This window comes from Anolis carolinensis, chromosome 1 (assembly GCF_035594765.1).
Source record: "Anolis carolinensis isolate JA03-04 chromosome 1, rAnoCar3.1.pri, whole genome shotgun sequence".
Taxonomy (NCBI): Eukaryota; Metazoa; Chordata; class Lepidosauria; order Squamata; family Dactyloidae; genus Anolis; species Anolis carolinensis.
The window spans coordinates 124,439,514-124,455,170 of record NC_085841.1 but is presented as its reverse complement, the minus strand read 5'-3'; the positions used below and the strand labels follow the sequence as shown (position 1 = coordinate 124,455,170).

Below are 15,657 nucleotides of genomic sequence, written 5' to 3'. Positions count from 1 at the left end.
CCTCAGCTCTTCCTCACTTTCGGCTATCAGAGTGGTATCATCTGCATACCTAAGGTTGTTAATGTTTCTTCCAGCAATTTTAATTCCAGCCTTGGATTCCTCAAGCCCTGCCTGTCGCATGATGTGTTCTGCGTACAAGTTGAATAGGAGAGGGTGATAGTATACAGCCCTGCCGTACTCCTTTCCCAATCTTGAACCAGTCTGTTGTTCCGTGATCTGTTCTTACTGTGGCTACTTGGTCTTTATACAGATTTCTCAGGAGACAGACAAGGTGACTTGGTACCCCCATACCACCAAGAACATGCAATAGTTTACTATGATCCACACAGTCGAAGGCTTTAGAATAGTCAATAAAGCAGAAGTAGATGTTTTTCTGAAACTCCCTGGCTTCCTCCCTTATCCAGCGAATATTGGCAATTTGGTCTCTGGTTCCTCTGCCTTTTCTGAACCCAGCTTGGACATCTGGCAACTCTCGCTCCATGCCTTGCAGGATCTTGAGCATTACCTTACTGGCATGGGAAATAAGTGCCACTGTACGGAAGTTTGGGCATTCTTTAGCGTTTCCCTTTTTTGGTATGGGGATATAAATTGATTTTTTCCAATCTGATGGCCAATCTTGTGTTTTCCATATTTGCTGGCATATGGCATGCATCACTTTGATAGCATCACCTTCCAAGATTTTAAACAGCTCAGCTGGGATCCCGTCGTCTCCTGCTGCCTTGTTGTTAGCAATGCTTCTTAAGGCCCATTCAACCTCACTCCTCAGGATGTCTGGTTCTAATTCACTCACCACACCATCAAAGCTATCCTCTATATTATTATCCTTCCTATACAGATCTTCTGTATATTCTCGCCACCTATTCTTGATCTCTTCAGCTTCTGTTAGGTCCCTGCCATCTTTGTTTTGGATCATGCCCATTTTTGCCTGAAATTTGCCTCCGATGTTTCTGATTTTCTGGAAGAGATCTCTTGTCCTTCCTATCCTATTGTCTTCTTCCACTTCCATGCATTGCTTGTTCAAAAATAGTTCCTTGTCTCTCCTGGCTAACCTCTGGAATTGTGCATTTAATTGGGCATATCTCCCCCTATCACTGTTTCCTTTCGCCTTTCTTCTTTCTTGGGCTAATTCCAGTGTCTCAACAGACAACCATCTTGCCTTCTTGGTTTTCTTTTTCTTTGGGACATACTTTGTTGCCGCTTCCTGAACAATGTTGTGAACTTCTGTCCATAGTTCTTCTGGGACTCTATTTATTAAATCTAGTCCCTGAAATCTATTCTTCACCTCCACTGCATAATCACTAGGAATGTTTGTTAGGTCATATCTAATTGGTCTGTGTATTTTCCCCATTCTCTTTAGTTTGATTCTGAATTTTGCAATAAGAAGTTCATGATCTGAACTACAGTCTGCTCCAGGTCTTGTTTTCACCAACTGGATGGATGTCCACCACCTTTGGCTGCAAAGTCAATCTGATTTCGGTGTTGACCATCTGGTGAAGTCCATGTGTAAAGCTATCTTTTAGGTTGTTGGAAGAGAGTGTTTGTTATGCACAGAGAGTTTTCCTGGCAAAATTCTATCAGCCTACGTCCTGCTTCATTTTGTTGTCCCAGACCATGCTTGCCTGTGATCCCGGTTATCATTTGACTGCTCACCTTAGCATTCCAATCTCCTGTAATGAGAATAATGTCTCTTTTTGGTGTGTTATCCACTAAGTGCTGCAGATCCTCGTAGAACTTATCTAATTCTGCTTCTTCAGCAGCTGTGGTTGGGGCATATATTTGGATCACTGTGATGTTAAATGGCTTGCCTTGAACTCGAATTGAGATCATTCTATCATTTTTTTGGGTTGTATCCAATCACTGATTTCACAACTTTATTATTAACTAAAGGCTACTCCATTTCTTCAGTGTTCCTCTTGTCCTCAGTAGTAGATCTGGTGGTCATCTTTTGTGAAGTGACCCATTCCAGTCCATTTCAGTTCACTGACTCCCAGAAAGTCTATCTTTAATCTTGACATCTCACCGATAACCACATCCAGTTTGCCCTGGCTCATAGATCTTACATTCCAGGTTCCTATAGTGTGTTGATCTCTAGAACATCGGATTTGTCCTTCACCTCCAGCACCGTCGGCCGTTAGCCTTCTGGCTTTGAGCTAACTGCGTCATCACATCTGGGGCTACTTGGACTAGTCCTTTGCTCCTCTCCAGTAGCATTTTGACCATCTTCCAACCTGGGGGTCCTATCTTCTGACGGTATACCGACATTTCTCTGGTTGTACTGATCCATGTAGTTTTCATGGCAAGAATACTGGGGTGGGTTGCCATTACCTTCCCCGGGGATCGTGCTTGGTCTGACCTCTCTGCCATGACCTTCCTGTCTTGGGTGGCCCTGCATGGTATAGCTCATGGCTTCATCGAGGGACCCAAGCCCCAGCACCATGTCAAGGTAACAATCCAAGCTGGGGTAACAAAGTTCATGAGCAGCTAAATTTGAAAGACTGTTCACCACTGCACTCAAAGTTGTACCCCAATCTGGATAATTTCCAGCTTATCTGGTTCATGTAGATGGGCCCACTGTCACTACATTAGTTTGTCATTTCTTTCAAGATGACACAAAAATTATGTTTTCTCCTGGATGCATTTCCTCTCAATGTGCAGTTTTAGACATTATTTTGATCAAGACCTGCATTCTTTCTAAATCTCATATGTTTGCAAGTATCTTTAATTGGAGAACACAGCTCAGAAAACTGTTGAAATATGATTGCATTTGAATTACAGGCAGAACCCAAATTACTCGCTTTCTGTCCCAGTTATGATGGGATTTTTAAAAATGTGGTTTGTTGAGGAAACAAGGATTAGAGATAAAGCTTTAGTTGAAACACCTTTTCCTCATGAAAACTCTTCCCAGAGTGAATTTCTCTTCCTAGGGGTAGTTTTCTTTTACTTCCTGTTGTCTCACCCCTATTCTTAACTATGAGTTGTTTGTAAGTCAGATGCGTGTAACTCAGGACTGCCTGTATTGGTTGGAAAATACAACTTGAATGAATTTCTCTCTATTTAGCTTTTTTTCCATTGTTGCTATCTACTAGGTGAATTAGTACAAAGTGTAGTAAAAGTTGAAGCATATGTTTTCCAAATAATATATCAATTGATAGTACAAATAATTTATCCTGATTTGTGAATTCAGCTATAGGTATATTATTTAGTATTGCAAAATGAAATAGAACTAATTGACTTTTAAAAAACTATAATTGATCTTCCAATATAGTATATCTGATATGAAACAAAAAAGAAACCCTGTTAAAAGTGATCAGCTAAACTGAAGTTAACAGATACCACACGCTTGCAATTAAATGATATCAGGAAACATATGGCTGCAAAGAAAATATTAATCTACTATTTTTCAGTCTTGGAACCAAGGTTTAGCTGGTTGGGATTCTTAGCAGGTGACAGATGACCTAAGTACCGCAGATCAATAAGTAGGAAGCACATAATTCAGTTCACTTATGACATAACTGAAAATCAGGCTAGAAAATGGGCACAGTACATTGGCAAATCTATTACACATAACCTGTTTTCTATGACTTACTGTGACAATTATATTGTAGTTCTAGACAGGTCTGTGCAAGTTAAGTAATTTATCTGGCCTGGTTATATTCTGATAAAAGTTCAGTCTCAATGCTCCTATCCCTCCACCATGCCAACCAAAACAAGTGCTAATAATAATAATGGTGTCATAATGGTGAAGCAAATTTGCTTTTCTGCTTTGAAATATATGTTAGCTTTCTGAATTCTGAAATGATTTAGTCCAGTTTGAACAGATTTTGACCAGCTCCAGAATGAATCAGATTATTCCAATTCCATTCTTGCATAGAGTGGTACAATCCAAAGCATTATGGACAAATCTGGAGATCCAGATATCGAACATAAGCAGTATGTGGCCATAATTCATGTTGTGAAGCAAAACACAAGTATTATATTTCTCAATTCAAACTAAATTTTTATTAGATCCCCTTCTTAATTAGATATGATTTAAAGAATTGTTGTTGTTGTTGTTGTGATGATGGTGGTAATGATTATATCGGACTGGGGCATCTCCACTGTGGTTGTCCAAATCTATCTGGTATTTCTTTGGTTCTGAACTAAGCTAGGTACCCAAAGCTCAGCCCTAATATATTTTGATATATCTTGTTCAATGCTTCCCATTATTTTAGGTCTAAAGTCCAGTGGTCTATGGTGCAGTCTCCAAGTTCCTATCATTAGTTTGAGGAGCAATATCAACCTCCCCCCCCCCCCCAGTAGTCACTTCACATCCCCTTCCCCAAAGTGGGTTACTGGCTTTGCATGCCCCAGACTGGCATGAAGTATCAGAACACTGATACACATAATTAATTATGCATTCCTTCATAGCAGGGGTTGGGACTAGCTGGCTTTTGTGGTTCTCTTTCTATTCAAAGGATCCCTGATAGATCTACTATAGTCAGCGGCAGACACACGTTTGGCCAACACACATTTTGATGTCTCAAATGTTAGACCTGTTTCTGGGTATATTTGACCTATCAGTTCCAAAAATGGTACCAGCTCTAGTTTTTGCAATACAGAACTTATGCCACATGCCAGTCTTCATTTGCTCACCCAAAGAAAATAATGGTAACCATATCTAAGAAACTAGAGCTGATTTAGTCCATCCAGTGCAATTTTCTAAATTAGCACCCCAAATAACACCGGAAATAGGCCTAAAAACAAAGACACCAAGATCATTTTGTTTTTGTTGTCAGGCTGTGTTAATCAATTTAATTCCCTTTAGTTCAGTATCAAGCCCATACCATAGCCAATGTTATATTAATTCAAGTTGATTTGGGTACATTTACAGTGGATTTACACAGTGGGATAATAATTACTCAAGTAAGAGCAAAGGGATTTTATTAAGAATGAGTGGTAAAGAATTGTAATGAATTTAGTTATGCCTAATGATGATTTTTTGCAATTTGAATTTTGTCAATTTTTGTTCACATGCACACACACAGCTAATTTTATGTAAAAAAAAATTAAAACACAAAATGAAACAACAGATGTGGACACTGAGCAATGAAACCTGGACTTGGCATTGTTGCATTTTTTCCAGTCTTTTTGAATAGATATAGTATTATTTACAGATTAAATGAAACAGGTTTTAAAAAAATCAGGCTATGAAAATGTCCTAGGTCTACAGGAGCATTTGTAACTCAAAGTCATTGTAAAATATTCCACATTAATCAAATATGAGAGCCAGAAAACAGATGTTCATATGTGGGGTACGTTCTGAGTAGCTATGAGACCTCCCAGTTTGAGGGGTAAAAACAACCCAAGACAAATGCAGTAGATTTGTTGGAACCATTTTGAACTGGCCATTTTTCTCTGCTTAAAAGAAAATGTGCACGGAGGGTGGTGCAAACAGTGTCCCAAACTTTCAGCTACATGCCATGTACAAGGTCACTCTTCAGTTAACCTTGTAAGTCTAGTTCTCTGTGAAATCCACAACAAAGTGTGACTGGGAGACTAAACGTCCTGTCAACTGGGATAAAGGTTAAAATACTCGCAACACCCCATAGCAGGTCTCCAAGGTGACAGAGTTCATAAGAGATGCAGTGTTTGATAGCACATGCTGAATCCAGGCAGTGTTTCAGGATAATCAGGCAGGCAGTACAGCCCTCAAAGTAGAAACAAGAGTGGCCAGAGATAGGAAAGCCTTTCAGAGGAAATGGAGACTGAAAAGAGAGTGCTCATTTCACATATCATTTTTATCACTGGCACTGAAAAAAAAAACTATTGTTGGCCCTATTTGCAGAAATAAATGATTTGGAAGGATTTGTTAGGTCTTAAGAGATTATTAGAGTTGAATAGTAAGAATTTATTATATGTGATTCTACTCAATCTGCCTTGACAGCATTTAAATTGAAGCAATTTTTTAAAAAAAAATTGCATTATGCACAGTCACATAATATAATCTTTTTTTTTTCAAACAGAGCAAACAAGAAACTCCCCAGGCCTTGCATATTAACAATACTTCCATTGATCCTGATTCCTTGGGGGGTGGGGACCAGGGTGGGGGGGTTCCATCAAGGTCGTGTGGGGGAGGGGAAGGTGCGGCCACCAGATTCCCAGGGAGAAGCGCAACAGGGTTCTTGCAACCCTGGAGAAGTATAGGTGTGGTGGCGTCCTTGGCAGCCCCTCCGAGCTGAAGGTCTTGCTGATTAACACCAGATCCATCAATGGTAAATCATCAACCATTCAAGATTTAATCCTGGATTAGCGGACAGATCTGGCATGCATCACCAAGACCTGGTTGGATGAGCTGCGTGGGGTAAGTCTTACCCAGCTTTGTCCTCTGGGTTTTGGGGTGCATCAGCAGGCCAGGCCTGGAGGGCGGGGAGGTGGGGTTGCAGTGGTCTTCCAGCAGTCCATCGCCCTGGTCAGATGTGCCGTCCCACAATCTGCTGGATTTGAGTGTGTCCACTTTAAGGTGGGAACCCGGGACAGTTTGAGGATTCTGCTGGTGTACTGTCCACCCCGCGACACAACAGTCTCCCTGTCTGAGCTAGCAGAAGTGGTCTCTAGCATGGTGTTGGGTTCCCAGCAACTGATAGTGCTGGATGACTTCAACATCCATGCTGAGGCCACCTTAACAGGTGCAGCTCAAGAGTTCATGGCCGCCATGACGACCATGGGACTGTCCCAAGTAATATCAGGTCCCACTCATCAAGCTGGACATACACTCGATCTAATTTTTGGTGCGAGTGACGGTTTGGTCGGTGTGGAAGAGCAAATTATTCTTCCATTGTCATGGTCCGACCATTATCTGATTAGTTTAAAACTCACAGTGACCTCAAACCTCCACGGGGTGGGGGACCCATTAAGATGGTCTGCCCCAGGAGGCTTATGAATCCTGATGGATTCCTGAGGTCTCTTGGGGATTTGCCTGCCATGGAGGCCGACAATCCTGTCAATGCCTTGGTCAATTGCTATAATAGCGAGATGACCAGGGCAATAGACACAATAGCCCCTGAATGTCCCCTCTCATTGCGTGGAGTCATCCCAGCCCCCTGGTTTATCAGGGACTGGCAGAGATGAAACGCGTGAGAGGTAGACTAGAGTGCCGCTGGCGGACATCTCGTGATGTCTCTGACCGAGCATGGTCTAGAGCCGCTATTAAGGCCTATTCTGTGGTGTTGCAGGCAGCCAGGAAGGCTTTCTCGACTGCCTGCATAACATCTGCAACTAATAGACCTTCAGAGTTATTTTGGGTCGTCGGGGAGCTCCTCCACCCTCCCGAGGTTGGAGGGGCACCCGAGGACTTGGCAACTAGGTGTAGCGAGTTCGCTCACCATTTTGCAAACAAAGTCGCTCAGATTCGTACTGACATGGACGCTGGCCTTGATGCAATATCAGAGCAGGTAACTGAGGCATCTGTCTGTCCGAGTTTGTGGGATTCGTTTCAGCTTGTGCAACCTGATGACATGGACAAGATCCTTGGAGTGGTGAGGGCGACCACCTGTGCACTTGATCCTTGCCCTTCCTGGCTTTTAAAACAGGCCAGCGGTGGGTTAGTAGATTGGTTTGTGAGAATAATTAATGCCTCTTTGGAACAGGGCAAATTTCCATCTTGCCTTAAACATTCCATAGTAAGGCCAGTTCTGGAGAAGGCTTCTTTAGATTCCACCATTTTAAGTAAATACAGACCAATCTCTAACCTCCCCTTTTTGGGCAAGGTCCTGGAGTGGGTGGATGCCTCTCAGCTCTCAGGGATTCTTGGAAGATACTGATTTTCTGGACCAATCGCAGTCTGGCTTCAGACCTGGGTACAGTACCCAGACGGCTTTGGTCACCTTGGTGGATGACCTCTGCAGAGAATTGGACAGGGGGAGTGTGACCCTGCTGGTTCTCTTGGACATCTCAGTGGCTTTCGATACCATCAACCATGGTATCCTTCTGGGACAACTCTCTAGATTGGGCCTTGGGGGCACAGCTTTGCTCTGGTTCCAGTCCTTTCTTGAGGGTCATTCCCAGGTGTTGAAGCTGGGGGACACCTGCTCAGACCCCTGACCATTGACCTGTTGGGTCCCGCAAGGTTCTATTCTGCCCCCATGCTTTTCAACATCTACATGAAACCGCTGGGTGAGGTCATCCGGAGTTTTGGAGTTCGGTGTCATTTCTATGCAGATGACACTCAACTCTACTACTCTCTTCCACCTAAATCCAAGGAAGCCCCTCGGATACTGGACCAGTGTCTGGCCGCTGTGTTGGTCTGGATGAGGGCGAACAAGCTGAAATTTAATCCTGACAAGACAGAGGTCCTCCAGGTCAGTCGTACGTCTGATCGGGGCATAGGGTGGCTACCTGTGCTTGACGGGGTTGCACTCCCCCTGAAGGTGCAGGTCCGCAGCTTGGGGGTCCTCCTGGACTCAGTGCTGACATTTGATGCTCAGGTGTCGGCGGTGACTGGGAGGGCCTTCACACAATTAAAACTTGTGCGCCAACTGCGGCCGTACCTCGAGAAGTCAGATCTGGCCATGGTGGTCCATGACTTAGTTACCTCTAGACTGGATTATTGCAATGCTCTCTACATGCGGCTGCCCTTGAAGATGGCCCGGAAATGGCAATTAGTCCAGCGTTTGACAGCCAGGCTTCTAATTGGAGCAAATTACAGGGCGCGTTCAACCCCCCTGTTCAAGGAGCTCCATTGGCTACCGTTTATTTTCCGAGCCCAATTCAAGGTGCAGGTGATCACCTACAAAGCCCTAAACGGGTTGGGACGCACCTACCTTCGTGACTGCATTTCCCCCTATGAACCTGCATGGTCTCTTCATTCGTTGGGGGAGGACCTCCTCTCGCTCCCACCACTCTCACAGTAGCGGTTGGTGGGGACGAGGGAGAGGGCCTTCTCCATCGTGGCCCCTCGGCTCTGGAACTCTCTCCCCAGGGAGATCAGGCAGGCCCCTACTCTCCTTACTTTCTGGAAGAGCCTGAAAACCTGGCTCTTCCAACAGGTCTTTGGTGATTGACTTCCATAGCAAAGGATTGACCTGTTGCCCATTTTTATTCTTACTTCACTTTATTCCTTTAGCCGGCCATAGTCTCCTTTGTTTATGCCTTCCCCCAGCACTTTAATGGTACAATGGTTTTGTATCGTTCTCTCCCCAACTGTATCTGACACTACTAGCACTTTTATGGCCCAGTTCTTTTTAGGAGCCAACCCAGGATTTTATCAAGCATGTTTGTTTTATGTTACCTCATTTGTTTTGACTTGCTTTATTGTTGATTGATTTGTTTTATTGCTGTGTTTGATATTGTCTGTTTTGCCTGGGCTTGGCCCCATGTAAGCCACCCCAAGTCCCCTCGGGGAGATGGGGCGGGGTATAAAAATAAAATTATTATTATTTATTATTATTATATTATTTCTCCCCAAACATGATTTTCAGTGCTAATGTGGGAACACTTGTTCTTGGGTTCACAGAAACAGTAAATTAATAGATGAGTAGTTTTTAACTGTTCAACATAAACATCTCTCCATAGTTCCAGGTGTGATTGTAGAGGAGGTGAAAACCCATCACTGACATCCGTGTTCTTAGCATGCAGGACCCTATGGGATCAGATCTGGCTAGGAAATATTATTTTTCCTGTTAATAAATTTTGCTGTTAGGATTTCTGGGAATTGAAAGCCAAAAACATCTGGGGACCCCAGGTTGAGAACCACTGCTTTAGATAAATGACTGTCGTCATTATGTGTATTGGTTCCTCTACTTATTTTCATTTCTATGTTTTTATATCCAGGGACGCCGAGGCAAGCCAGGAGCCCCTGGAAAAGCAGGACCACCAGGGCCACCTGTGAGTATTCACCGTGAATGGCATAAAACTAATTCCAATCTATAACTTGTAGATGGTCAAAGGTTAGCTTTAAACCAACATGGAAAATCCTTTATTGTGTGTGTGTGTATAAATGAAGTGATCTTATAAAATACTAGCTGTGCCCGGCCACGCGTTGCTGTGGCGATGGAGGTATGGGAAATAAAGTATTGAGGAATTGGTGGTAGTTAAGGTAAAGGGTAAAGGTTTTCTCCTGACATTAAGTCCAGTTGTGTCCGACTGCACACTGAAGTGGATTATATGGCAGTGTGGAGTAAAGATAATCCAGTTCAAAGCAGATAATATAAGATTATAAATGGGTTATATAGCTGTGTGGAAGGGCCTTGAGTCTACACTGCCATATAATCCAGTTCAAATCTGATAATCTGTATTTTATAGGCAGTGGGGAAGTGGCCTAAGTGAGGCCTAACTCTGCCTGTCCCCTGGGCTGCATGGGTTGCTAGGAGACCAAGTGGGTGGAGCTTATCCTTTTAACTGGCAGCAACTGGATAAAAACAATTATTCCTCTCCCTCTAATTAGGACTTTATTTTTCTTTTCTTTTTGTTGTATGAACGTAGAGGCATGGATGAGAGGTTGTGCTGCCAAGTTTAGTGTTTCTGGGATGTGTAGTTTTGTTGTTTTGTCCTAGGCCGAAATTTTATTACTTTTCTATATATATAAAAGAGTGATGGCATCACGGCAACCCACAAAACAACAAAAGTACAGGCCCCCCAACCTCGAAATTTGACAACACAACCCATCACCCATGCCTCAGGGTTGATACAACAAAAAGAAAAGAAAAATAAAGTCCTAATTAGAGGGAGAGCAATAATTGTTTTTATCCAATTGCTGCCAGTTTAGAGGGCTAATCTCTGCCCACTTCGTTGCCTAGCAACCAAGGGACAGTCAGGTTTCAGTTAGGGGACAGGCAAATTTAGGCCTCACTTAGGCTTCTTCCACAGATTATCTAATTTGCACTGGATTATATGGCAGTGTAGACTCAAGGCCCTTCCACACAGCTATATAACCCATTTATAATCTTATATTATCTGCTTTGCACTGGATTATCCTGACTCCACGCTGCCATATAATCCACTTCAGTGTGCATTTTATACAGCTGTGAAGAAGGAGCCTCATATAATCCAGTTCTAAGCAGATAATATAAGATTATCAATATACAGTAGACTCTCACTTATCCAACATAAACAGGCCGGCAGGATAAGTAAATATATTGGATAATAAGAAGGGATTCAGGAAAAGCTGATTAAACATCTAATTAGGTAATCATTATACAAATTAAGCACCAAAACATCATATTATACAACAAATTTGACAGAAAAGGTAGTTCCACGCGCAGTAATGCTATGTAGTAATTACAGTACAGTCTCACTTATCCAACACTCGCTTATCCAACATTCTGGATTATCCAACGCATTTTTGTAGTCAATGTTTTCAATATATCATGATATTTTGGCGCTAAATTCATAAATACAGTAATTACTACATAGCATTACTGCGTATTGAACTACTTTTCTGCTAAATTTGTTGTCTAACATGATGTTTTGGTGTTTCATTTGTAAAATCATAACCTAATTTGATATTTAATAGGCTTTTCCTTAATGCCTCCTTATTATCCAACATATTCGCTTATCCAATATTCTGCCAGCCCGTTTATGTTGGATAAGTGAGACTCTACTATACTGTATTTACAAATTTACCACAATGAATTTAAAACACTGACTACAAAAACATTGATTATGAAAAGGCAGACTGCGTTGGATAATCCAGAACATTGTATAAGTGAATGTTGGATAAGTGAGATTCTACTTTAATATGAAATAATTACTGGGATAGAATAATGCAGAACAATATAATCTCTAAAACCAGGACAGTAAATAAACAGGGGAATTCCACACAGGAAACAATCTGGGCCAGCTAACACCTCCCAACAAAGTATTCCCATCATCAAAGTCTGGCAAATCCTCTGTTTTCTCAGGGCCACAGACAGTAGAAGCACATAAAATATCGCAAACAACACCACTCTGAAAACAAGGGAAATTCCAGACAGGAAACAATCAGGGCCAGCTAACACCTCCCAACAAAAAATTCACTCAGGGAGGAAACAGCCAGGCTTTAAAGCTGCAAGGCCATTACATCCTAATCATTTTTCCTAATTGCAGCATTCATACTTGCCTCCAACAGACAAAAAAAACCAATCAGAAATATTGTATATTCACAACCTTTAGGAAACAATATCCCCTGATGGCGCAGCGTGTTAAAGCGCTGAGCTGCTGAACTTCTGGACCGAAAGGCTGCAGGTTTGAATTGGGGGAGCGGAGAGAGCCCCCACTGTTAGCCCCAGCTTCTGCCAACCCAGAAGTTCAAAAACATTCAAATGTGAGTGCATCAATAGGTACTGCTCCGGCGGGAAGGTAACGCCGCTCCATGCAGTCATCCCACATGACCTTGGTGGAGTCTACGGACAACGCCGGCTTTTCGGCTTAGAAATGGAGATGAGCACCAACCCCCAGAATCAGACATGACTGGGCTTAATGTCAGGGGAAAACGTTTACCCTTTACCTTAACTACCACCAGACTTCGCCACAGCAACGCGTGGCCGGGCATAGCTAGTATATATATATATAAATAGAAAGAATGAGATACTTATAAGAGGCGTGGGGTCAGAGATGAAGGAACATAACTTCTGAAACTCTAGTGCAAACAGAAGAAACTAGTTAGCATTTCAAAGAGCAGATTGTGTACATTATCCGAGGGATATGGCTAATTCAGTTTACCAAACACGATGATGCTGTGTGTTTAAGATGGATAATTTCTGTCTCAGTGGGACAATTTCAAAGATGAAGGGCTGCAGGATGAGCCTGCCAATTGTCTGAATGGTGGAGAGGATTATACCCAGTGCTGGAAAGAGCATTCAGCTGTAGATCAAATGAGTTTGCTGAAGAATGAAAGAAGATTAAGGCATCCATAAAGTGTATGAAACGGATTGTAAAAAAGCATCTTTGCAGGGTTTTTTATTCAGATCTGAGCTTTTTGAGGTTGCTAGATAGGTTTAGTGTTGCAATCTTGAGCTTCTCCATATATTTGGCTGTTCGTATAACTGCCAATGTTGTTTTTGAATAGTAACATTTTTGCGGGATCCTGTTCACCACATGTACCATATCTCACTGATTTTAAGATGCCATCAGTTGTAAGATACACACTATTTTCAGTACCACAACAGAAAAAAATCTTTACATATAGTAGTTCATCAACTCTAAGATGCAGTTTTTCCTCATATAAACATCTAAAAAAAGCAGGGGCTTCTTAAAATCACAGATATATATATATACACACACAGTATTTTGATTCTGTAATTTCTGAAAGTACGCAAACTGAGAAATCTACCAAGGGCTGCATATATACTTTTTCAGTATACACATAATCATAGTTAGCAAAATATGATTTGTTGTTCGTTTGTTTTTTAAAAAACAACAGGATTTATAAGTATTCTTTTGTAAATATTTTATTTGTAGATTTTTGTTGTTGTTATACAAAGTAATGGACCAAGTCACTTGACAGTTTAACTGGATTTCAATATTCAGATATTAAATTGTAAGACTATTGTCTTTATAGAAGTGGTACAGCAGCCACACATGGAAAGGTCTCCATAAGAAATAACAGATCTGTTCTTTCTCCCTACCATGCACTGATGTGCATGGTATTTATTTATTGTGTCAGAAGCAAATTAATATAAATACAGTTATAATGTACTTTAAAAACACACAATGTTAAAAACTTGACATTATACTAGCTTTCCTTTGACCAGAAGCTGGCCACTTGGAGTGCCTCTGGTGTTGCTATTAGACGGTCCTCCATGTGGTAGAGCTCAGGCTGCATTGCAATAAGTGGTCTGTGGTTTGCTCTTCTCCACATTTGCATGTTGTGAATCCCACTTTGTAGCCCCATTTCTGCATCTCCTGGTGCCAGAGCCCAGTCTGTTCAGTGCCTTCCAAGTCACCTTAGTCTTCTGTGTGCCCAGGGTGGAGTCTCTCATCTGGTATCAGCCATGGATTGAGGTTCTGGGTTTTAACCTGCCACTTTTGGACTCTTGCTTGCTGAAGTGTTCCTGCAAGTATCTCTGTGACCCAAAGAACTCACATGAACTAGCATATTGGACCAAGCAAAAAAGGATGCTGTAATCTCTTATCCTGTGTAATGAGGTGATGATAATGTACACACTGGAAGCCAGGGTTCAAATCCTCACTCGGCTGTAGAACCCCAATGGGTCACCTTGGGCAAGTCATACTTTCTTGGTCTCAGAGAACAGCAAAGATAATCCTCTTCCAAAATATGTTTGCTAAGTAAACCTTGCTGTTGTTTCACTTCAAAATCTCTATAATTGAAAATTATTTGAAGACACACAGCAACACTATCTGCATTCTTCTTTTTTTCCTTACCCATTTTATTTTGTCTATAGTGTATTTCCTTTAAAGCTTCAATGATTCTTGACTATCACAATTTTTGCAGCCAGAATACTGGTGCACATAGCAAAACAAAAACAGGAACTATAGCTCTGGGGGGAAAGGTGAATAAATTGGAATCCACAGTGTTGTGGCTTACCTACAGACAAAAAGAATAATACATCTCAGGAAAGGAAAACGAAGATAGTGACCCAAACAGAGTCTCATTTGTCACCTGTAAAAACAGGAGGGTAAAAGTTCTATGTGACACACACATATTGAGACTCATCTAAGAATACAGTCATAATTTAAAGGGGGAAAACTCACAGCTGACAACCAAAAATGAAGCAGAATGGAATGAACACAATGATATAGAAATAATCTTAAGCATCATCCACATGTATACGAAGTATACTAAATATATATTTATATGTGTTTTATGAATGTTTTAAATGTAAATTAATTTTTAAACTGAATATGAATGTTACTATGATTTCTATATATGTGTTTTATGCTGTAAGCTGGCCTGAATCCCCTGTTGGGTGAGAAGGGTGGGGTAGAAATACTGTAATAAATAAATTAAAAAGCTTGAAATTAGTGAATTCTGAGATATTTAACTGACCCCATGGGATTCAAACATTTTCCAGGGGATAAAATTGTCCCATATGCATTTATATTAGTGATTCTCAACCTGTGGGTCCCCAAATGTTTTGGTCTTCAACTCCCAGAAACCCTAACAGCTGGTAAACTGGCTGGGATTTCTGGGAGCTGTAGGCCAAAACACCTGGAGTCCCACAGGTTCAGATCCACTGTTTCATATAGAATGAAGGGAAATCCATCATACTGGAACAACCAAAGCTACCCCCCCCCCCCGACACACACACACATGATCACATGAGGTAAATCATTTGTTCTGAGGTACTGATAGACTTCTTCTTCACTCCAAAATTGTAACCAAGGTAACCCCTGTGCCCTAAGATTGTTTCTCCTTGGAGCATTCTCACCAACTTCTCTGCATCATATCTCACCCACAAAATGCCAATGCAATGGATCCCATTGTACTCCAGTAGAAAAATGTACCAGATTTGTTGTTGGAGGGTTTTTTTTTTGGGGGGGGGGGGGTTGTCCCAGCTGGTTTTTGCCTTTCTGGAAAAACTGTACATAGCAGGTTGTTCAAACTCAGCAACATTGCTCAGATCTCTTTAAGCGACAATCCTGTAAACAATATAGTCTAGATCTGTATCAGTGTTGCAACAGAACATTACTTTGAGACACTAAAATGTCCTGTCTGGTAGGATGAAAATAAAAAAATGAAAG

The 15,657-nt window shown here is 41.7% G+C and overlaps 1 protein-coding gene across 3 annotated transcripts in view; it reads left to right on the top strand.

Annotated features, from left to right (window-relative positions):
* The window catches only part of col19a1 (collagen type XIX alpha 1 chain), a 280,321-nt gene that overhangs the window by 169,870 nt on the left and 94,794 nt on the right, over nt 1–15,657 (top strand). For all 3 annotated transcript variants that reach the window (XM_062982112.1, XM_008118858.3, XM_062982115.1), the window contains one exon: nt 9,808–9,861. In XM_062982112.1, the coding sequence (XP_062838182.1) occupies nt 9,808–9,861 (54 nt within the window). The remainder of the gene's footprint in view (nt 1–9,807; nt 9,862–15,657) is intronic.